Source organism: Labrus bergylta, chromosome 23 (assembly GCF_963930695.1).
Source record: "Labrus bergylta chromosome 23, fLabBer1.1, whole genome shotgun sequence".
NCBI classification, from domain to species: Eukaryota; Metazoa; Chordata; class Actinopteri; order Labriformes; family Labridae; genus Labrus; species Labrus bergylta.
In genome coordinates this window covers 5,384,569-5,407,107 of record NC_089217.1, presented here as the reverse complement: position 1 = coordinate 5,407,107, position 22,539 = coordinate 5,384,569, and the positions used below count along the sequence as shown (strand labels likewise).

General features: G+C 40.7%; 1 protein-coding gene across 3 annotated transcripts in view; it reads right to left on the bottom strand.

The window, feature by feature from the left end:
* Positions 1–1,815: 1,815 nt before the first annotated feature.
* pawr (PRKC, apoptosis, WT1, regulator) overlaps positions 1,816–22,539 on the bottom strand; it is a 52,267-nt gene continuing 31,543 nt past the window's right edge. For 2 of the 3 annotated variants that reach the window (XM_029280041.2, XM_065951359.1), the window contains 6 exons: positions 19,036–19,158; positions 12,034–12,068; positions 8,993–9,119; positions 7,322–7,426; positions 5,144–5,305; positions 1,816–3,191 (listed from right to left, as the gene is read on the bottom strand). In XM_029280041.2, the coding sequence (XP_029135874.2) occupies positions 3,105–3,191; positions 5,144–5,305; positions 7,322–7,426; positions 8,993–9,119; positions 12,034–12,068; positions 19,036–19,158 (639 nt within the window). In that variant the 3' untranslated portion in view covers positions 1,816–3,104. The remainder of the gene's footprint in view (positions 3,192–5,143; positions 5,306–7,321; positions 7,427–8,992; positions 9,120–12,033; positions 12,069–19,035; positions 19,159–22,539) is intronic. The other variant, XM_020647733.3, reaches the window with a different exon arrangement.

Genomic DNA, 22,539 nt, shown 5'->3' with positions numbered 1-22,539 from the left:
GTACTACTTCATAATGGTACCAAACATTCATTTGTGGTGGCAGGTTGGATTTTAGTTAAGTATATCATACTTCACAACTATTTTATATATTGGAAAAAGGGTTAGGGTTAGAACAAAAACTAAAAAGCATGACAACCACTTTAAAGACTGAAATGACCAGATTTTGACAAACTTTTATGTTACCAAAATGTTTCACGTTGTTAAAACTCTTTGAATATGTAGTGTTAACTGCTTCAAATGTTATTTCCCCTCCTTGTTTACCTTCATATTCCCTGCTGTGAGGCGAAGCTAAAACAGACAACAAAACCAAAAAAAACTTTCCCACTATTCTGAGCTGAAGAAGTGAAAGTCTGCCATTTTCTTTAAATGTCACACCCTCTGAACTGCCATTAGTTGATTCCTCTCTGTTTGTGAACTGTATCAGAATTACATTGACTTTTACAGAACATTTCAACAAAGGGCAGCTCTGCATGTGGTCCAGGTATTCAGAGAAGTGCACCTGAAGTCTTGTTTTTTTTCAGGTCTAGCTCCAAACATGTTGCTGTTTGTCAGCAGAGAGCGCCTGGCAGCACAGCGTGACTTCAAAAAGCACTTTCATGGAGGAGCGCCGGAAAAATCTCCCAAACTTGAAAGTGACAGCGAGAGATTGGGCCTTCTGCTGCAAGTACTGTGTGACATCAGATTGAGTTCGAAGGTCTGAGCCCAATCATTTCCCAACACCAAGGACGATTCAATTTGAATCCCAGCTTTAAAGCGTCACCTCAGGTATCACTTGGTTTGAGATAATGAGGTATAAAAGGTGCATGAGTAGGTAGAAGTCATTTTCAGGCTGTTGTGAGAAAGTGGAGCAGAAGAAATTGGCAGAGGAAATTGCACAAATATGTCCGGTCTCGTTCCATCCACTCGTTCTGGCTCTCTCTGGCATCCTGACCCCCGCCATCCTCGGCGTGGATGAGTGCTTCCCTGTACCAGAGACCCTGGAGATTGAGGAGATTGGCCGTAGAACCGAGAGCATGAAACCAACCGATAATGAAATATGGCTGGGTTTCTACAAGGACAAGATAAGGCCTGCCTCTCATCTCTGTCCGCACTATCAACCTTTCAGGATCTAATAGGACTTTTGTAGAGGTAAACAAGCAAACCAGATTAGACAAAGGATTTTCATTACAAGCTGTATGAAGCATTTTGTTGGTACATAAACGCCAAACACTGATTAAGTTGTGCATTGAATTGATTTTGACAGAAAGGGAGTATGTTTGCTCTGACAAAGACAAAGAAAACAAATATTTGGCATTAGCAATTTGGCAAGGCAGTCTTCGTATTAAATCTGGATATTATGTTGCCCTTTCATGTCTGGTTTGTCACATTTGGCAGCAAACTCTTTACTTATTATATCCTGATTGTCTTGGACCTCTGTTGCCAGGAAGAATGACAACTTTTCATAAAAATACAAATAGGGATTATGGAGCGAGCCTCAAGCAGCACAGATCAGCTGAAAGAGGTCATTATCTGAAAATGTAGGTGACATTGCTCCGGTTATGTTTCCTATTTAAGAAGATTGACGTGTTTCAACGGTGTAATAGAAGATCTGCGAGGTGGAAGGAGGTTTTCTTTTGTTTTTTATGTGCCAGGGTGGTGGCTGTATACAGTAAGGTGTTGATTGACATGTTGAATCATCATGATTGGGAGTGTGTGTTTGTGTTCAGAGCACCCGGCAGAGGATCTGAACCCCCCGCCACCGTCACATTGCATTACTGCCTCAGTGGCACAGCATCATCACAGCAAATTAGTCTTAATGAACACGAGCGAGTCGACTGAGGAGAGAGATAATCAAACTTTTATTAAATGTCTTAATCTTCTGTACATGCATAATGTCATGGAAAGAGAGATGGGTTTGTGGTGTCTGCCATCAAGTGGATGATCTTTACCCCAAAATGTGAGCATGAATGTAGAAGCTGAATTATCTATTGTACGTCTAAAACCTATCGATTAATCGCCATAGAGGAGGAGCTTAATGAAAAAGCTCCTTAGTGAGATAAAAAGATTTTAGTATGGAAATTACCCAGGTGAGCCTGTTCCCTTGAGTAAACAAAAAGAGATGCATTTCAAAAAGTATGTTCCTTCAGTTCATTTTGGTTGTCATACAAAAAAAAATGCACTGTAGCTCACTCCACACATCTTAGATGCCATAAACAGAGCAGCTAAAACATCTATCACATATAACAAAGAGATAACTTGTAAACAAATTACAGGAAGAAAAATGCTTTTAAAAATAGGATCCATATGTATATTCTAGGAAAAAGGGGTTGACCCTGCAACATTTCATTGAAATGCATAAAGCATGTACTTGGTAGAAAGTTTTACATCCGAAAAAATAATCATGGAATTTTCTTCACCCGGGTTTGTAGATGCCCTTATTGGGCTGCAAATGTACCAAGAAATGATGAGAGGAAAGAAATCTGGCACTACTGTTAATTATTAAAGCACCAGGCTTTAAGCGTTTGTTTCTTTTTGGACAAATAAAATTGCACGTCTTACACACTTTGGCTGTTGGTAATGAAAAAGTAACTAGGTCGAATTTAGTCCAAGTGTTCCTCAACAGAAGCTCCATCGCTGAATGAACTGCACTCAGACAAACTTCTATCATTGCAACACTGCAATTTTGTTATTCAATTGACCTGGAAGGGTTCCAATCTGAACAGGAAAAATATAGATTTTTGTCAACCTCTAAACATGTTTTCAAAAGGCTTTGTGTGCTCGTTTGTGCTGCACATACATTCGTTTGACTTTTGCTTTTTAAGACCTTACCAAAAAAAAAATAAATCTAAAAATTAACAATCTTAATGGCCTATGTACAATACATTTACATTAAATATGGATATGACAGATAGTCCTCATGAGAGTGTCAGGACAGGAAAACAAAAGCCCCTAGTTTGCTCAGCTCTCACAACTAATGGAATCGGCTGAGAGGCTGAGGAAGACTCCTTAGACAGAATATAACAGATAAAAGGTCGAGACCAAGGGCAGGAGGTCAGGAGAAAGGACAGATAAGAGTTGCTCCATTTCATCTGTGATGTTTGTGTCAGGTCCAATGGGGTGCAGTTCTACCTCGTCAGCTGACCGACCACTTTCAGCAGAGTCTTGTTCTCCTGTTTGAGTTGCTCGTTCTCGTCTTCAATGTCATCCAGGTCCTGTAGAGGAGGGTAAACACAGACAACCCTAAAGGTTACACTTTCTGGACACATTCAGACACATGAATATTCACAATCCTGCCTCTATACCTTTGAGGGCCCAGTCAGGTTGGAGTGTTAAGTCTGAGAGTTAAAGCCGGCATTACTTTCTGCAGAGTTTCCCCCTGCAGCCGAGCTGCCTCGCTGGCAGCAAATTAGACATAAACAGCTTCAATTAGCTGGAAATGAGAGAGACTCTCAGTTGCAACAGCACCGCCTCTTCAAAAGGACGACCCCCTATTCTCGGTTTCCCACATCAGTGGTCATGATGGCACGGCTCCTGAGACTGAACCAAACTACGTTTAAAGATGAAAGTGGAAGTAAGTCGACATGAGTTTCCTAACAGCAGTTTGTCTCTTCTGCACTATACGAGTGAAAAGTTAACTCTGATGTTAGAAGCTACAATCAATATGTTGAGCCTTCAGCAACTCTTTCCCTGAATCAGCATCTCCCATTAGCTTAATGGAGCTTAATGGTTTGTTTAGTCATCTCACTGCAAACTCTTTTGGTTGTCTGAACTGGTCTTAAAGCATCGTTTTTGCATTCAGCATGAAGATGCTCAAAGCAAGACCATAGACTGAATATTAATGGACAACGCCTGAGTGACGTCAGCCATCTGTTCCTGCAGGGGGCTTTGGAGTCCCATCTATGGAGGTCGCCATGTTGGAAAAGGAAATGCTGTCTCAGTCTAACTTTCAGTCAATCTAGCGAAAAGCTGAGAGACGGAGCTGAGGCGGGGTTTAAGCCTCTTGACGAACTGTTACAGGTCAGCTATTAGTTTGTGCTGTAAGGCTTTTTTAATATATCATGAATGCATTATGTGTTAACAGGTATAAACAGTAAGTGCTCTACAGAACTGTATTGTCAAGAACTAAATAAATGTCACACAGCAAAGCTTTATCTTTTCTCTCTCTACTCAATAAACTTCTACACCGACCGAGGGTTCAATCTGCGGAGACAGCACAGTGGATCAGTCTTATCTCCCTTTGTTCCCATCAGGCCTTGCAGAAGCTGTTCTGGGACATTTCTGATGGATATCACTGTCAAAAGTCCTTACATAAAGGCTCTCTCTTATGACCAGCTTCCTGTTTGTGCGATGCTATCACAGAGATGTCGCCTGCAATATTGCACTCTCAGTATTTGAAGATATGTTGTGTCTCACAATGACTGAAGTGCCAGGATAATAACCAAGCGACATTTATTAGACTTGTTGCTTAAAATGTACACATCTCTAACTGTTGTATTTTTCAGCAGAGCTTGTTTTCTTGTTTCGATTTGATTGGCTTCACAGAGAGAGATCCGAGATCTCTTTTCTCTTTTAGAATCTTTGAGACATGAAAAGTCTTTCTGATGTTTCCCTTCCTGCTGCATTTCCCTTATGAGATGCCAAAAAAACAGAGATGTATTTCAACAGCAGCCTTCTGCGCTGACCCCACAAAATAAGGGCTGCAAGTTGTGAAGATATTGTTGACAGTCGGTGGGTAAAAAGAAGATGAAAGCTCAGAGGGTTCAGGTAGGTTACACTCTGCCTGCTGAAAATAAAGCACACCCAGCTTACAGGAGAAGCCTCTGAACTGTGAACCCTGGCCACATTGAGAGGAGGAAGACGGACCTTGTCCTAGGAGGGCAAACCAAGCTAGTTAACCAAACTTAAGCAATTACATACATATTTTACCAAACCCAATATATGCTTAACTTTCTTGCTTGAACTAACACCACTGCAGTTTCTACCTTTAATCATTACCACACATCTGAAAAGACTGATCACTGTTTAGTGCAGAAAGCACTGGCTTGGTACACAGAACCACATCCACATTTTCAAACACTGGAGCAAAATCTAGAGGTGAACTTCATGTTTCATGAGCTACCAAATCTTTCAGTTCTGGTTCATAACTTTCATGACAATTCCTCACAGTGGTATCAAGAGTTTCTGATGCCTCCCCATCAAAAAGTGCTCCCAAATCAGGTGGGAGAACGGTATCAGGCGTATCCTTCTGAGATGTCTGGCAAAAAGGATTCATTTCATCAGGACAGACAGGTGCCACCTCAGGAAACTCTGTAACAACTTCATGTTTCTGCAAGACAAATTGCATCTGGGTTACAACAGTCAGAGGCTTTTCTTCAGCAAAAGACACATTACCCAGCCAAAGCATTCCCCAGAATGTTCATCCCATCGACAGGCAGTCGAGGACAAATATCCAAATGTACTTTTACCAAGTAAAAAAAACTGTACCACCTGTGTCTCAGTCAGGTGAAGAAGGCAAAACATGCGTGCTAGTGAAACTGTCTAGTGCACCCCGGTCACTCATGCAGCAAGGTTCACTGGGGCTTAATCTTCCCCAAATTAAACCAACCAAGCTTCACTACACCAAAGCTACTCACAGAAGAAATATTGCAACGCTAAGCTACAGCAACACAACAAAAGCAGCTTGCTACATCTGAGCTTTTCCACGTTTTAGATTTATTATAACTTCATTTCAGCAGGTGGCTCAACTCTCCCATTTTCCTCTACTCTAGGATGTAACATCTTTTGCCTTTTCTCCTGACTTGCACACCTCTTCCCTCCTGCATGTTCTGCGGTTAGCTGTTGGTTGGTCATTTTAGCATGTAGCTTCCCCTGTAGGTGAACATATCGCCTGTCTGCATTGTCACCATCAAGGATTACGCAGTGATGTCACTGTCAAATGGAAGTAACTAGTCCGCTACAAATACATGTCCGTGTGTAGTCTGGTTTCATGTACTCATCCTAAGAAGTTTGATTTTGGACCGTCACAAAATGCTCCGATTTGCTTCCACTTTCTCATGTTTTCAACCCCAACAGGGTGCATGTTTTGTAACCCCCAACCACAATCTTTCCCTAAGTCTCTCAAACTGTAACTAGGCTTCATGACACCTTTTTGCAGCTTACATTTATATACACATATTACATTTACCTCAGCAAAGATTCCTGATAAGTGATTTATTGAATGTTGGTTGAAAAAAGCACTACCTACACAGGTACAGGACAGAATCAGCAAAGCGATAAGACTCACTGCTTCATCCATAAGAGGTCGCCAAAATCGACACAAACCTAAAGTTCCTCACAGGAGCTTTAACTCATTCAGCCTCTCTGCAGATGGCAGACGAGGTCAAGCAGGTGAAATATCCCTGCCATCTAGCTGTATTTACTCTCCATCGTGGTGATTATGGATGCTTTTGTCTAACTGTAATCAGCCGTGCATAGTTAACATGGAAAGCTCATTCATTTGTTTCAGGTTTGAACAAAGCCTTTAATCTGATCTGTGACTGATTGTAGTCGTTTTCATATCCCAGAGGGGGGTCTGACAATTCCACACTGATTGGACGAAGAGGTCATCATTTGGTGATCATTGACATTGGCTTGTGGTTCATTTGCTGAATGAGTAATGCTTTATGAATGATTAAGCATGAGGTTGAAACTCACTTTGCAGTTTGATCTAGAGGGTTTTTGAACACCGGAAGCTCGACTCGGTCAACTTCAACTGAAGTGTATCGTTAAAAGAGATGAAAAGTAAAGAGTTAGAGACTAGGATGAAAAGATAAAGATTGTTGTGTTCGCAGTCGTCACTGAACACTTTCTTTCCTATTGATCGCTTTCTCTTCTGCTTTTTTTTGACAATCGGTCCCAAAACTTCTGAGACGAGCACCCCCTCAGAGTTGAACTTAAAGACCCCCAAAAATCACAAAAAAGATTTCCCCTCCACAATGTCTTTCAGACACAAAACATGGTAGGAGTTATTGTGTTTGTTGAAATAAACAAACAATGAACATTAATGTCACCGGCTCAGTTGTCAACAAACTACTTGTGAATTTTGTTGTGTGTTAAAAATGCCTCTGAGTCTAATATTTGCTTCTTAACTGTAACAAGGGTGTAAAAACAAAAATATTGGTTTGCTGGGTTCTACATCCTAATGGACTACAACAAAAAAAAAAACATTTTAGAATTATACATAGCTGTTAAAAACAACTCCACTTGAATGCCAGATGATGATTTTGCAACCCTCTCACGCCTCCCACACATGAAAACACATCAAAAAAACATCAGAGCAGAAAATCACGCAGGCTGGACTTACTGTGTTCAGCAAGTCAATTTCCTCTTTCAGCTTCCCGATGAGGTCATCTTTGTCCTGGTGGGCTTTTAGCAACCGGGCGTTCTCCTGACGCTCTCTGGCCAGCTCCTAAAAAAACCACACACGCATGAAGAACAACATGATTATGTTAATCATGAATCATTTACAAGATGAGAACGGCATGACATTTGTATTTAAGTTAACAAACATAAAAAAAAAAAAACGCTGTTAGTTTAGGTGATATTTGATGAATGCAGATTTTCAACCAAAGTGAAAAGAAAAACTAATTCATTAAATTAAAAAGTAATTCCCCTTCTTTATTGAAAACTCATTTCACTTCCTTTTTTTTAACAGCTGTTTCGATTTAATCAATAGGAAGCATTGAATCTCTGCGATATGACAGTTGGACATCATTATTCTTTTTCCTAACTCACCAGACGCTGCAGTTATAAACACAATACAAACTGTCAGTGAACAATGCATTAAAAGAGTCTTTGTGTTTCTTTCAAATTGAACTTGGTTTAAAGACAGTGTGTTATTGTCTGCCTCCTCCAACAACTTCTGAGAAATCAATGGATGATGTTCCTCCCTCACTTTATCTCAATCATTCACCATGCATGAATGTTGAACCTGCTGTTTGAGTACATGACTGAAAAGATGATAAGACCAGGATTTCTACTTTCACTTTTCTATGCAGAGCAGCAGTAAAGTGTTTCCATGGAAACCGAACAAGCAGGTAGTCATTCTGGGTTTGGGTAAGATTCAGCCAGGCTTTGAACAAAAACGTTTTCTTCAGTGAGAGATATATATGTTTATAGCAAACAAACGGGGAATACATCTCTGTAATTTGGAAGGTTTTTCAGTAATATCTAAAGTTGCACCCTGCAGAAAGAAATCTTGTGTAAACAGAACTGTTCCTCGAGCAAAGTGAAAGTGTTTGAAATTTGATTTTTTAAAGTGTCTCAAGCCATTTGACTCAGAAAAACACCTCGCACAGAAAGTCACCGAGGTCACAGAAGTACTTACTTTAAAAACCTCTTTTTGAAAGCAACCCAAGTGACATTTGTTCCGAGCTGAATTTTTCACTTTGAGAGCTTGAGTGTCTGATGGGCACGGCGTGGGAGGTAAAAGGCATATCTGCGGTGTAAAAGGTCATCTCTTCAACAAGGAGGAGAATTTTGAACATAGTTGAGACACAGAATCCAGACAGAAAATCAAAACCTAGGATGGCTGCTGAAAGTGGAAATTCATTTAAACAGAAGTGCCTCTGATAGAGGCTTTCAGTCAGACAAAAAAAGTTTAGGATGGACTCGTACAAACCGCAGGAGCATTGGGTGGGTTTGTTTGTGATAGCAGATTTAATTCTGGTTACACAAACAATTATAGAGGAAGAAAAACCAACTCCACCAAAGAGGAAAATAGGAGAGAGGGCGTAATAAAAACTAGTCATTGAACTTTCTAAAACCTTGTATCTCCTCCAATCCTACACAAGAATCAGGTGTGCTGTGGACTGTACCGACCTGAGGGATCTTTGACATTTGATGTACAAATTGTGTCAGCAGCGCAATATGTCTGTGTCCATCACTGAGGTAGTTTGGCTTCACATATGTAAAAACCAATGAGACAGAGACACACTGTCCTTATTAATATACGATCAATGGTCAGAAGACACACCTTCTCCAGCTCCTCCATCCTGTTCTCCAAACTCCACGTTGCTGCAGCTCCATCATCTCTGGCGTGACGGTGGTGTCGTTGTCTGCTGTTCCTACTCACCTCTTCTTCAGACCCCGGCCCTGCAGAGCTGCAACAAACGCAAGAAAAGAAAACAGAACTTAGTTACCAAAATACAATTTTTTTTTTTTTTTTTACTTCAAATAGTCATGATGATAGAAAAAGGTAGTAAAAGCTGTGAATACTGTGCAGGTTTCCACAGTGCAAAGTGTCCAGTATTGTATTAACACTAAGACTGTTTGAAGGTATGACTCATTGCCACTTTATTAAACTTCAATGGGATGACACATCCATCATCAGAAAAACAGGTGGGAATATCTTCTGCGTTTTTGCCCTTTCTAATTAAGCATGCATTATTAACAGGCCTCTGCCTTTTATGCTGTTAATGGAGAAAAAAGGTCTGCCAAGGGTTTGCAACTTAGTGCAAAAAGGATTCTGATTTAGACACAATTTACATATTACAACTTCAAATAGGCTCAAGAATGGCAGAAGCTGTTCTTATATCGGGTGGGGGGGGGGGGCATGGTGGTGGTGGTGGTGGGGGGGTGTTGTCAAGGTTTTTGTTCGCAGCTCTTGGAGAACATTAACCTTATCTCCTCTTTACTTCTTTGCTGCTTAGTGACGGATTCTGGGGCAGCTGGGGAAGAATATTCAGGTAGAGATTATTTGCTGACTGACCTTCTTTCAATAAATATTCATTTATTAAATATTTAGAATCGTAGAATGAGTTCTGTAACTGCCCCACAAAAAACCTGGCAGATTGTTGTTTATAGAATCTCACTGGAAATAAAATGAGTCTTGAGACTGTGCTGAATTTTCTGTAGGAGGCTGTCTGCATATTTCTACAGCTGAGACAAACAGGAAAGCTGCTGGCAAGACAAAAGACAAACATTACTCCTTTGTGCCATCTGTACTATTTTTTAGGATCTGCCAAATGTGATGGTCCCAATATAGACAAGTTTACAAAGCAGGTCCTTCCAAATCTAAGAATTAAGACAGCAAAGGGCTGTATGATTAAAAACTTCTTTGGCTTTCTTAGATTTGACTGAATAGAAAACATCATACTGCAGTTTTTTGGGAAATGATGCAGAAATATGTAAAGAAGGAAAAGACAGTAAAGATGTATCATTCTAGTTATCCAGTGAAACTCTACTGAAAAAAAAAGATCTTGCTGATTGATTGATTAGCAAAAAGTGTGCAATAAAATGCACATTTTGATAAATAAAGTATACCGAGGTGTTCACTTTCACATGACCTTGCAGAACACTTAAAGCAGGATGAGGGCTTAAAGAAAAGGGACATAGTAGACATGGGATTGGTTGTGTTATGATAAATTTCATCCACATATTTCTGAGTTAAATCTCTGTTTCACCCAGCTCAGACTGTCTTCTTTTCTCTGTTGAGGCTCCAGTTCTCATACACAAGCAGAGGCGTTATTTGTACGATGACATTTACAGGACCAACAGCTTATTTCGCTCACTTATACAAAGAGGCAAACGTTAGAGCGGCCATCACTTTTGATGAAGAGGGAGTCCTTGAAACGCTCTCCTTGGCGATCGCCCACGCCAAGATAAAGTGCATTTCATTTGTCTCTCTCATTGTGGCTCTAACGGCCACTTGTCCTTTATCAGTACGAGCACACACACACGTACACATGCAGAATGCTAACACACAATCATACACAGGTATACATTACAAAGCAGACCAACAACAAAAACACCCCCCTCACCATGATGCCCAGAAAAGCAGAACACAGAAATGCCTTGTTTAAGTCAACGCTTGTCATCTTTTTTTTCAGTAGATATCTGAATGTTGGCACACACAAACACAAGTACTCAGCAGGTGTTGAAGCTAAGCCTAAACAACCATGACCTCCATACTAAATATCCCACTGCGGCCCATTAGCACCCTGCAGCGGGAGGTCTGGGAGAAGAGCCGAGCCGAGCCAATAAAACACTCTTGGGAGCCTCAGCAGGTGGGAAGGAGAAAGCACAGACAGGTATAACAACGTCTCTTACAAACACAAAGTGTCACCTCACACACCAATCAACACACAGTACTCAAATATTTCTCAACGTCCGATCTGTCCACAATAAATCCTTTTTGCTCTAAAAACCAAGAAAAGTTCGACCAAGTATTCATTTAAAGACATAATATTTCAAAGTACATTTGATTGGTAGCGACCAATCAGAGTGTAGCAGATCAATGCCAGTCCCTTGTGTTCTATCTTAATGGCAGCCGAGTTTTCAAGCTTTGTTAATGGCCGTGTTTTGGTTTTGAATTCTCCCATCTCCGAGGGCCTCTGAACTATCCAAGATGACCTACATTCATTTATTCGGTCATTGGGAAAGTGAAAGGGGCTTAAGGCAAAATGATACTAATGTAGTGTTGGGACAACACAACCGGGCAGTAGAGGGGTTGTTACTACAACCTTGTGGACAGGAAGTGTTTGAGTAAATAGCAGGCTAATATACAGATCATAAGGTAATGAGGCTACTTGAATGATAAAAGTCCTGAAAATTCCCATCCCTAGGAAAAAGATACCAACGTGCTTTGTGACTAAACTTCTGCAATAAACGAGAAGGAGACATCTTTCCAAACAGTTTTAGGAGGTTGTCTTGAAAGTTTAGAGGCCTGTTGATAGACAGAGCTGCACATTTCATCTCCAAACCTTTGAAAGCCAACGATTACCTCTCAACACTCCCAGCCTGCAACAACAGTAAAATGTCTCGGGGCCCAGATGGAGTCTGCTCAAAAATGCTGTTCTTTCTTGAGACAGAAATTAAGAGATAGAGCAATCCTGAGTGGGGGAATAGACAGTGATGGAAAGTGCTCCTTGGTGCATATCGTTGTGTTTTTGTTCTTGTAATTAATGACATAAACTTCTGTTTCTCGTCCAGGCCTCTGTTACTTAACAAGACACATTACTAGTGATGTGAAAGCAGATAAACTCTCAGTGTGAGGATAATAAAAATGAGTCTCACCTCTTGTGGCGGCCGCTCCCAGATCTGGGGGTCTCCTGAAAAAAAAAAAAAAAGAAAAAGGAGAGGAATAAATTCAAGAAGATAGACATCAGAGCGAGATTTGGGGTATCATCTGTTGTGTCCATGTGCCTTGGGTTGTGTTGGTCCCAAAAAGAAATGAAAAAAAATCACAGAATCTCATTGGCTGGATAAGAAAAATTCATCAGGAGCAGCATTTATAGAAAGCCTTCAGGTTGTGTACGAGCGTTTGTGAATCTCACAAGCTGGGCTGATATATAGATGAGCTCTGTTGCATTTAATAGTTCAGCAGGAGCCCTATAGCCCCAAGTTGTATCCGACAATCTTGTTTCGCAACGTGGAGGTGAATGTTTATCTTCTTTTTCCATTATGGTATGATCTAAAGGTTGCTTAGATCTATACAGCGGTGATGCTCCAATAAAGCCGCCCTCGGTAAAATAGCTGCCCTGGAAATATGAGGTTTTTTTTGTTTTTGTGTGAGATGGATACGTATCTTCTCTCTCCTAAGGTCTTGTGCAGTGAAGGGTCCCCGAGTATGATGGAGAAACCTTGGCTCTGCTACCATCTATCAGTCAGAACCTGGTCTTAGAGGGTGAGGGGAAAACGCTTTGTCTGAATCTACGCATGCATCATGCCTCTCTGTGTCAGTGACATCATTTATTACCGCTGGATATAACCCCGGCCTTCATCTCTTCCCCGGCTCGGGCCTGGATAGATTTACTAAGACGGAGGACAGTCAAGAGTGCAGTCTCCTCTAGCGGTGGGCATGTTGTGGTTAACCACTTACATTATTAACCTCTGGTTTAAAGCGTCACGGTTGAATTAGAAGAAGAAGAAAAAGGAGAATTACATAACAACAATAACAGAATTAGATAACAAAATGAAAGACGGTGTGATGGCTCAAACCATTTCTTGTTGTGATATGATGCTTATAGTTTGTAAGGCAGCTGGAGACCAGCATTCGCTCAGACACAGACTCCAGCTGTAGAATAAAAAAGCTGTCCAAATGCAAATGCGTTTTTGCTCTAAGGCTTTCACAGTCTATTGTAACTTAAATAAACCAGCAGGATCTGTTGAATAAACTATTGACCTGGAAATGCAGTCTGTCATTCTCCATCAGGAACCACACTAAATAAGAAAATACAGTTCAGATTTCCCCAGATGATTTTAATACATCTGTTTTATAAAAACAGGAGCGAGAATCATATTCAAAGTCTGTTGGCTTACTGTCAAAGGTTCAGTGGACTGGATTGATTGTTTTCTGAGGTATAAAAGGATTGAAATATGAGTCAAAGCGACAGTATGATGTGAGGTCATAGCGGTCAGCAGAGCCTGTGAGACTGTGCCAATCCTTCTTTGCATAATGTGATGTGTGCAGTCAAAACAAAAGAGCAGAAATGGCTCTTACATGACCACGTAAAGAATAGACTAAAGCTGTAGCAACAGGGTTTTAATCATATGCTTTCACAGCCTAGCATAGGTAATTTTTTTTCTACACCTTATTGTAATAGCTTGAGTAAAATCCTGTTTGTTAGGACGTTCTTCGGCCACTGGAAGAGACAATTCAAAACTTTAGAATAAGAAGCCGCCATGTTTACGATGTGATTTCAATCCAAGCGGTTACCGTTTGTCTTCATGTTAACGGTCATTTAATGCATTCTTCTTCTCACAGATAGAAGTTAAATATTTCCAATCGAGAGGAAAATGACAGAAGCACATCTGAGATAACGATGCTTCAGCTAGGACCAAAAATGTCCCAACATGATTTTACTGTTTTAGAAGCTTCCAGATTAACATCATTGTTGCTGGACCTTCTGAAGTGCACTTTCAGTGTCCTTAGTTTCATTATTGACAGCACGATGACATTGTAAAAATAATAATACATTACAGATATTACTTAGCATAATTTGGCCCTTATTGAAAGACGACCCCCTTCAGTGTCGTCGAATGTGAAAGACCCAAACAATGATGTATAAACAAAAGCACAACATCTAGTCTGTTTATTATCACTAACTCTTTGTCTGAATCTCATGCTACTTTATTATCTGTGCATTATTATTTCCTCTAAGACTGTTTAAACAAGTCCTCCTGAGACAGCTGCCCCACCCCTCTGCAGATATATGAAGAGAAAATTACATCCATGCGTCAAATAAGACTCCACAACCACTGAAGTCCTTCTACATCCAGACTGAAGTGCTTTTAAGACAAAGGTCTTTTTGGGCACGCAAAATCTGTAACATCTTATTTCTTGGCTGCTTGACAGTTCTTTAACGACTCTGCTGCCTTGATATCTATTCTCTCAAATGTGTCATCATCGCTCTGCCTAAGTTGTCGCTTAACTTGACTGACTTTGGAGCCACGTTCTGAATCCTACCGGGACTGCAGATGTGAGTGACAGCAGGCTGGCGTCAGTCATGAGTGGTACAGTCACTACACGATAAGTGGCTTCCATTACTGTGCTGAATGTACATACTGACATTTACAAGTCTAGATAATACCACTCTTTTCAGATGTATTAAGAGGGGGTCTTACTCATCCAGGATTTACAAACGGAAACATGTGCTTTAAAAGTTATAAAACAGTCATATTATAGACCATATTAACAAGCTTAAGTTTAAACAGTATCTGATTGGCTTTATTTGCCACATTACAATTGCACCTTTTTGGAATAGTTTCCCCCACTGCGCTTCTTCTATCACGGATATGAATCTGTGAGACAAGGTCAGCGTAACTCATGTTATTCACTGCACACAATTCACGCCTGTGCAACTTTATTTATCATGCTCGAGCTGCGCTGACGGCTCCCATAAGCCCCGCTGTGGAGCTCAGAGCCACTGAGAACACAGAGAGACAAATATCAAACAGTAAAACAAAAGCACTTTATCACTGAACTCAGGCAGATTACTACTTAATGTGAATTTCTGTGCACGAGCACTCGCATGAAACACCCCATGGCACACTAAATGTGTGATAAAACACATCCATCTTTCCTCGATGGTTTAATTTGATTCATGATTTATGTCTCGACAGCTCGTTAAACGTAGAAATCTCTAAAGGAATACAAACGTTGTGCATGAAAAGGTGAGATTTGCAGTGTATCTGACCACCACTGTGTAATGCTTGGAACATATGCAATCACTGTAGGGGTTTACAAAGATTTTAAAAAAAGAGAGAGATGCTCAACAAAAGTGTTATTTGCATTTTTGCGAGTAAATGCAGGCCAGATATCTTAACTAGCAAAAGTAGACTACTTGAACGCAAGAACAAATTAAAATCGAGACCAAATGACATTTGGATTGCCATTCTTCTTAAATATTAGTTGTTATGTGGAAAAATGCAGGAGATTTCACCAGATACATGCTGTGTGTTATTCATACACATAATTAATCTCAACAATAGCTGTGGTAATTATTTGGTCGAGGGATGGAGAGGTTTAATGGAAAATGGAAATGGAAATGTGTCGCTAATTGTAATATTTTCTTGAAAAAGGTAAATGAAAAACTTGTGAGCTTTCATCAATGTCATCTATCTTTTTAATTTAGATGCCAACCTCACCTGGCTGTCTCAGGCTTTGAAAGGATGGATGTCAAAATGTCAACATGAAGCATAAATTGTAGGCTGAGGATCAAAACACGACTTTGCTGCAAACTCCAATGTAAACAGCTACAGAGAGTCATGTCAAACTCTCAGCCCTTTCGTGCCAATTGCAGCTGAAGGACACCTTATGGTTCAGAATGAACGCTTTTATGACGTCAGATCTGGAGATCTATGGACTCATTGTTATATCTATGTGAGGTTCATTTGACATCAATGTAATTTCTGTATAAAAAAAGATATAGAAGAACAGAAGCTGTGAAAAAGGTTTGAAAAATGCAAAAACCTGAAGGTAAGAGAAAATAAAGACGTAATGGAACGTGATTCACCTTGTCTCACTTCACTGTCAGTGGAATTCTTCAGTTCAATGTGATAACAGCTACGTTAGCTCATTTTCAGAAAGCTACAGAGGTAAAAGTCACCATGGACAGAGCTGCAAAGTCAAACAGAATATTTCTTTAGCGGAAGATACAAATCATTTAAAAATCAATGCAATCTTTTCCAAATCAATTGTTTGTGTCAAATTAAGCAGAGATAATGTACAGTAAGTGGTCCTGCTCACCCTGTCAGGGTTCTATTCTCCTATAACAAACCGCTCGTTATACATTATTATATATTATTAAATGTATTTTCTAAAACTTCTAGGCACCTTCTTCTTTTATGTTGATGTTTTAAAAGATCTCTGCGTGACATTTTATCGGCTTTTCTTCAGCTTCCTTTAAGTACATTTGCTGGTAGAAGTCCTGTCAAAGATAAATATTGGTGTGGTTTAGTTGGCTTATGTAACAGCGGTCCGTACAATCTTAAATCAACAGAGGTGTGAATGTGAACAAATATTGTTTCAGGCAACAGGATACATTTCAGTTTGCACAGAGGCTGCTGGATGGAAAAGCAATGTGACAGGTAGTGAACATGTCCCTGCTGCTCAGACAAGTAGTCTGCATCAGCACCAGTTTTTTGGACTGAAAGGTGATAATTAAAAATGCAAATGAGGCTTGGGGGGGGGGAGACTGTTAGGGTAATGTGTTTTCCATGTGTGTGTGCGTGTGTGTGTGAGAGAGAGAGAGAGAGAGAGAGAGGCGGATAGAGACCTGAACGGCTGTGCTTTGGACCTGGCGCCACATTAAATGCAGATGATCCCGAGGAATGCTACATATGGTTCTGACTCCTGGATCGCTGAAACAGGTTTCCTTGTAGCACATGCATACCAGAGGGAGGTAAGACCTGATAACCAGGACCACATGCCCTGCAGAAGGCCTCTCTGAGCCTGCTCTTATCAGATACATGTGTCCTGTCACACGGAGGACGAGCACACACACACACACACACACACACCGCCTCTATATGCGTACTGTACGTAAATGGAACACAGGCCCACAGATGGAAAAAGAAGGACAGAGTTTGAAACATCTGATAAAATGTTTCATATGCCAGATACTGTGTGGAGTTTCCATAATGTCTTCAGCAGCTAAGACACAAGACTTGCAGCTTGTTTTGGTTGTGAAGTGCTCTGAATCCTGAGGAGATTGTTAACAGCCCTGCAGCTCTGAACAGAAGTTGACATGATCTACTTTTTTTAAGAACTTTTTCTCCTGATATCTTGATTCCAGCTACAAGGCCAGACTGGACGCCGTACATCATAACCAGCTTTGACATGGCAATTGCTTGTCTCCCGTTGATAAATGGGGCCGGGGAGAAGAGGCACATTTTTGGGATGCTCTGTCTCTACAGATGTCTAACTGACAGCTCTGTTGTAAATCCACTGACCACGCTGTCTGCTCTTTTTATTTCTCCCAGCCGGCCTCCTTATGAGCGAGCTGGCACAGGACCCCCAGCAGAATCTGAATGTCTCATATGTTATATTTGAGTGACAGTGAGACATTTAATAGTTACTCTGTGCGTAGCTACATCTGGTCTGTGTTAGCCGCCATGTATGAGAATGGTAAAACATATCCAACAGGAATGAATGGACATATTCTGTTTCACATGATGGACCGAGAGTCTCTCCTTTCGACAGATTGCATGGAAACAGCTGTAGCTGAACCTTTTGAGTTTCATTTTTTTGCCACCACAACTCAGCAGGTGCTGTCACAATCTTCCTGTTTGTGTGGTGTTTGTGTACATATTTCATACACAAGCCCCTTGCTTCTTGTAAACAGCCTTAGACGGTTCCAGCCCAAAACAAAATAAGCCCGCTGATGCGAAACAGCCGATCCATCTGGAACAAAACTCTTCCAACAGGATTCACTCAGCAGCAGAGACTTTTCATCTGTATGTTTTATGTCTTTCAAATGGCAGTGTTCACGTCGATCAGATGATGTCTTTCATAGAAAAATACAATGCGGAGGATTCAGTCGATGTCACACAGCTGGATGCTTTTCTTATGCACACACGTTTGGAAAATCCCTCTGTGCGCATTTCAAGTGGTGGAGGAAATTACTTGAGCTGCACGGCTGAATTTCAACGACTGTTCTCAAGAAAAATGAGAAGACTCAAATCATGAGCGTGGCATTTTTTGATCTTTACTCGCGCGTTTATGTTCTCACTCTACGTTCAGATTTACTTTCCTAGTTTATTTGGAGGAACAGCAGCTCTGCACATCTTCCATCAAACAAACACAAGCTAAGTTTGACAGATTCAAAGATTCATTTTGATGACATCATCAGTCATTGATTAATTAACACAGCTAAGAAGCAGACAGCTGACAGACAAAGCAGATACTAATGCTAGCATTGAAATCTATAATCTATCTATATTTTGTTGAATGTGTTCTTTTTTTCTTAATCATAGCTAAAAAATCATTTTGTTAATTTCTAATGATATTTTGCTCATTTTTATCAATATACATTTTGTTGCGTCACTGGGACTATTACAAGCAGAATCATCCACTCTATAATTTCACATGAGCAGCTGCTGCAATGGAAATATCTTCAGTTTGTGACCTTTTTATGAATGAGCACATTATTATGGAAAAACCCCCCACAGCCCCAGACTCTCTCCAGGTAGCTTTAAGAGCATTTTAGGCTTTTTTCTCTTTCTCTTTAACTGATTTCACTGTGATGATGAAATGCAGAGACACCTTTGGGCTTTGCATCACTGGAGATTTTCACACACACTCAGATCCTGAGCTCTCTGGGTGTCTGCTTGAGCAACAGTGCCTCTGTTTGGCAGCATCGGTAAACCAATCTGTGCAGAATACTGCAGGAGGGAAATGGAGAAAATGGAAGAGGATTGTAGGAATCCATGGCAGACGAAACAGAGACAGAGGCACTGCTGCAGAGACATTTTAGAGGCTGAAGCATCCTTGGTAAATACACCCAAAACCTATCTACATACAGAAAAATATTAAGAGTCTGCCTCTCTATTCTCCTCCCTCCTGTCATTTCTTACCATATATCCAGTGGTGGGGTCAGCTGTCATGGCTTCATTCTGGAAAGTGTTGGCCTGAACCAGCTCCTCCTCCTCCTTACGGTTCTTCTCCCCTGTGTCGTCATCGTCCAGCTCGTCCAGGCTCTGAGAGAAGAAGAAAAATATGAGGATGAGAAATTAAGATTGGTGGGGGGTTTGGTTTGACAAAATTTGAGACAGGCCGTCTGAGGTTCTCGAAATACTTCATGTTGACAAAGAAAACTAATGACAAAAGCATGAGAGAGTCTTTGGGACTCCCATTCCTTCCTGAAATGTTACCCAGCCACGCTTTTAGTGAAACAGGCCAAGGGTTTCTCTAAAACCATTATGGATTACTGATATATACTGTAGATTGGAAGTGATATTGATGTTCCTTTTAATCCAAGAAAATCTATACTTTCGATTTTTTCTCATTCCTATAGGCTTGTAAAGGAACTTTTACATCCTTTAACAAAATCAAGAAAGCAGTTTTATCCAGCAGAAAGCCTGCTGTGCCTATTTGTTGAAGGAATGGGGTTTTCTATCCATCAGAAAGCTGACAGTAACTCTTCCACTTCAGTGCATGCTAACACACTGACAGATGAGTGGTGACAGGCGATGTCGTTCCCACCATCACAGCGATGTTGACCTGTGGCTGAACAAGACCAGGGTCTCCTTTTAATCCTCTTAAGACATGATCACATTCACTTCCAGGAATCCCTGAGGAGCTGCAACTCAAACACTACCAAACACTTAAGGGACTCAGGCAACAGGAAGATGGTGTGTTCGAGGGCCTTTCACCTCGTGGGGACAGTCTGAGGGGATTTTTCAGCTGAGGAATGTTCCTTGAACACACAATAAAAGACAAACATGCAGAGAGCAAACATCTTTCACAGCGGAGTGGGGACTTATCATTATTTAGGCAGAGATTTTGCACATTGCCTTGGAAGACCTCCAGTTTCACTCCTTGCAATCTTTTCTTTATCATGAAATATATGCCTCCGCTTCCTTTTTGCATTACTTTACAGTGACCTGTGAAGAAGTGTTACTGGGTTCATCTGTCAGGAGCTGTGAAGATGCATTGGGTAAACAGAGCTCGACATTAGGATGGATGGTTGGACGGTGATGAGAGACGGAGTGATCGCGGCCAAACTCCCACAGGAACACAATGCAAACTGGTCTTTCCTGTTTCACACTGCAGGGCGAACAAAAGGTGCCCGCTCGAAAAGCTCTTTAGCAGTAAAAATAGCCTTACAAGGTTAACAAGGAATGCAGTCATTTGCAAGGCCTTTCCTGCCAAACGGTTTATCAGCTGTCCTTAGGGAAAAATTCAGGCCCCTTTTCTTTTCGACTTGTTCTCCTCCTCCTGATGAAATCAACGACTTACCGGTTCTCTCTGTTTTTACAACACAATAACAAAACAATCCCTGTAATTTTAACAAACTTATTGACTTCATTTATGTTCATACCCACACAATCCTACCACATGAAATATCTCTGTGCAGCAACGTCTACCAACTTAAGGGCTCAAGATTAACATGAAACAATATGTGGGAATAAAGTGGTAGTAGAGGTTTCAGAGTTTGGAGTAAGAAATTAAACAGAAGTTTGTCCATGTTTACATACAGTGAATTATGCAGTGACTAACCACTCTGCTATGCACGAAGTTGCCTGAAATGTAGATTTGGGAATCTCAAAGTTTACTTTGGAAAGAGTTGCAGCCGGTTTTTGCCCTCCAGTATTTCAGATTGCTTTTCATTTCTTCTATTCCAAATAAAGGGGGAAAATGGAAACTGTGTGCAGCCATATAAGGGATGTTTTCGCTCCTGACAAATGAATCTGTGTATTTTTCTAGCCAATTGGACCACGGAAACAAGCGAAGAAGTTGTGGAAGAAAGAATGAGGGATGCGTTGACTGAGGTTATGAATGTTTGGAGCAACGTGTTCACATTTAACAACTACAGAGTCAAAAAACTAGCAATTACTTAAAACTTTTCTTTCATTTTTCATCTAGATGGAGGCAAAAAAAAAACAAGCTGAGGGTCTCAGAATACCATATCTGGAGTTTTTTTTATTTTTATAAATCATTCCTTTAGTCATCTTTAAATGATCTTCTCTCAATCTTTCAGTGTTACTTGCTAATTTAGGTAAATACCAGAAAATGCTGTCAGAAATCAATATTCCAAACTCTGCTGACATTGATGATGATTCATGCCAAATTGAGGAGATAACAGACAAGTGTGAGCTGACAAGAAGCAGCCAGATTCCCAGAATCATCTCTGCTTCCTGTTTAGAGCAGGAGCATATGTCAGGGCTTCACAAGACTGTTTACATAAGGGAAAGAAGTTCAGCACGTATCTCTGGTCTGCTCAGTTATCATGTCCATCACTCTGCACATGAAGAATTAAAGAAGCTCAGTCTGGAGCAGAGCTTCTCTCTCTATAGGAATGTCTGTTGTGGTTGGAAACTCGCTCTTTGGGGAGAAAAATGATCAGTCAGTCTACTCTAAACGTCTGTCTGCCCCGGGCTGCAAATATCTGAGTGTGTTTGACTCTTTTTTTGCACAAATGCGAGCATGCTCTGGTTCCCTTCTCTGGCATTTGCCTTCTAAGTGACTGTCAAAGTGAGGCTGCTCATGGTTAATTTGAGTAAGTGGAGTACATTGTGTGGTAGCGGACCCGCAGCATTGGAGATAACATAAAAAGGTAAAAGAATTATGAGCTGCCAGAGGCTTATGTCACTCTCAGGTTCAGTAACAAGTATGTAGATATAAGAGGGGATTGTACTGAAGAATTTTTGTAGAAGTCGAGCACATTGTGTTATGTAATGGAAACATTTATCAGAGACATATGAAATAACAAAGAGAGGAACTAAGTAAGAGACGTTATTTTTCTGACAGGGTACAAAAGCTGCATTGAGTTCTTGATAACAGGGTCATTCTCTATTTCTCTTCCCAAACGATTTGGATCAGCAGGGATCAACTTGACATAGCTTCGAGCAGGAGTGATGAGCTTTCTTAAGTGTTGCTTGTCCCTGCACATTATATCTATTTTCAGTTTTTGATTTAAGAATGTGGCAGATAAATAAAAAACTGGAGCTTCACCAGTAGGGCTTTTTATGCGTTCTCCCCTACATTGCATGCATGCTTAACAAAGACAGTTGATGGATAATGATTTCACATGACGTCAAGTCTCCACAACAGAAAGAAAAAAACATTCAGCAGCACCAACACAATACATGCAGTCATAGCTACAGTGGGATCCATGGCAACCATTGGTGCAGCTATGCTAACATATAGGGTGAGATGACAATGAGGACTCTACCCAGTAATTAAAAGATGCATGATCAATGCCTTCATACTGAAAACAAATACTTTCTATCCATTTGTAGCCATATAACCCCCTGTCTCCTTCTGAGTGAACCTGATTAAACTCCAATATCAACATCCATGCTGCCTTGTCACCCTGCCAGCACCTTGTCCACTTAGCCTTCAGATTTATCTCTATA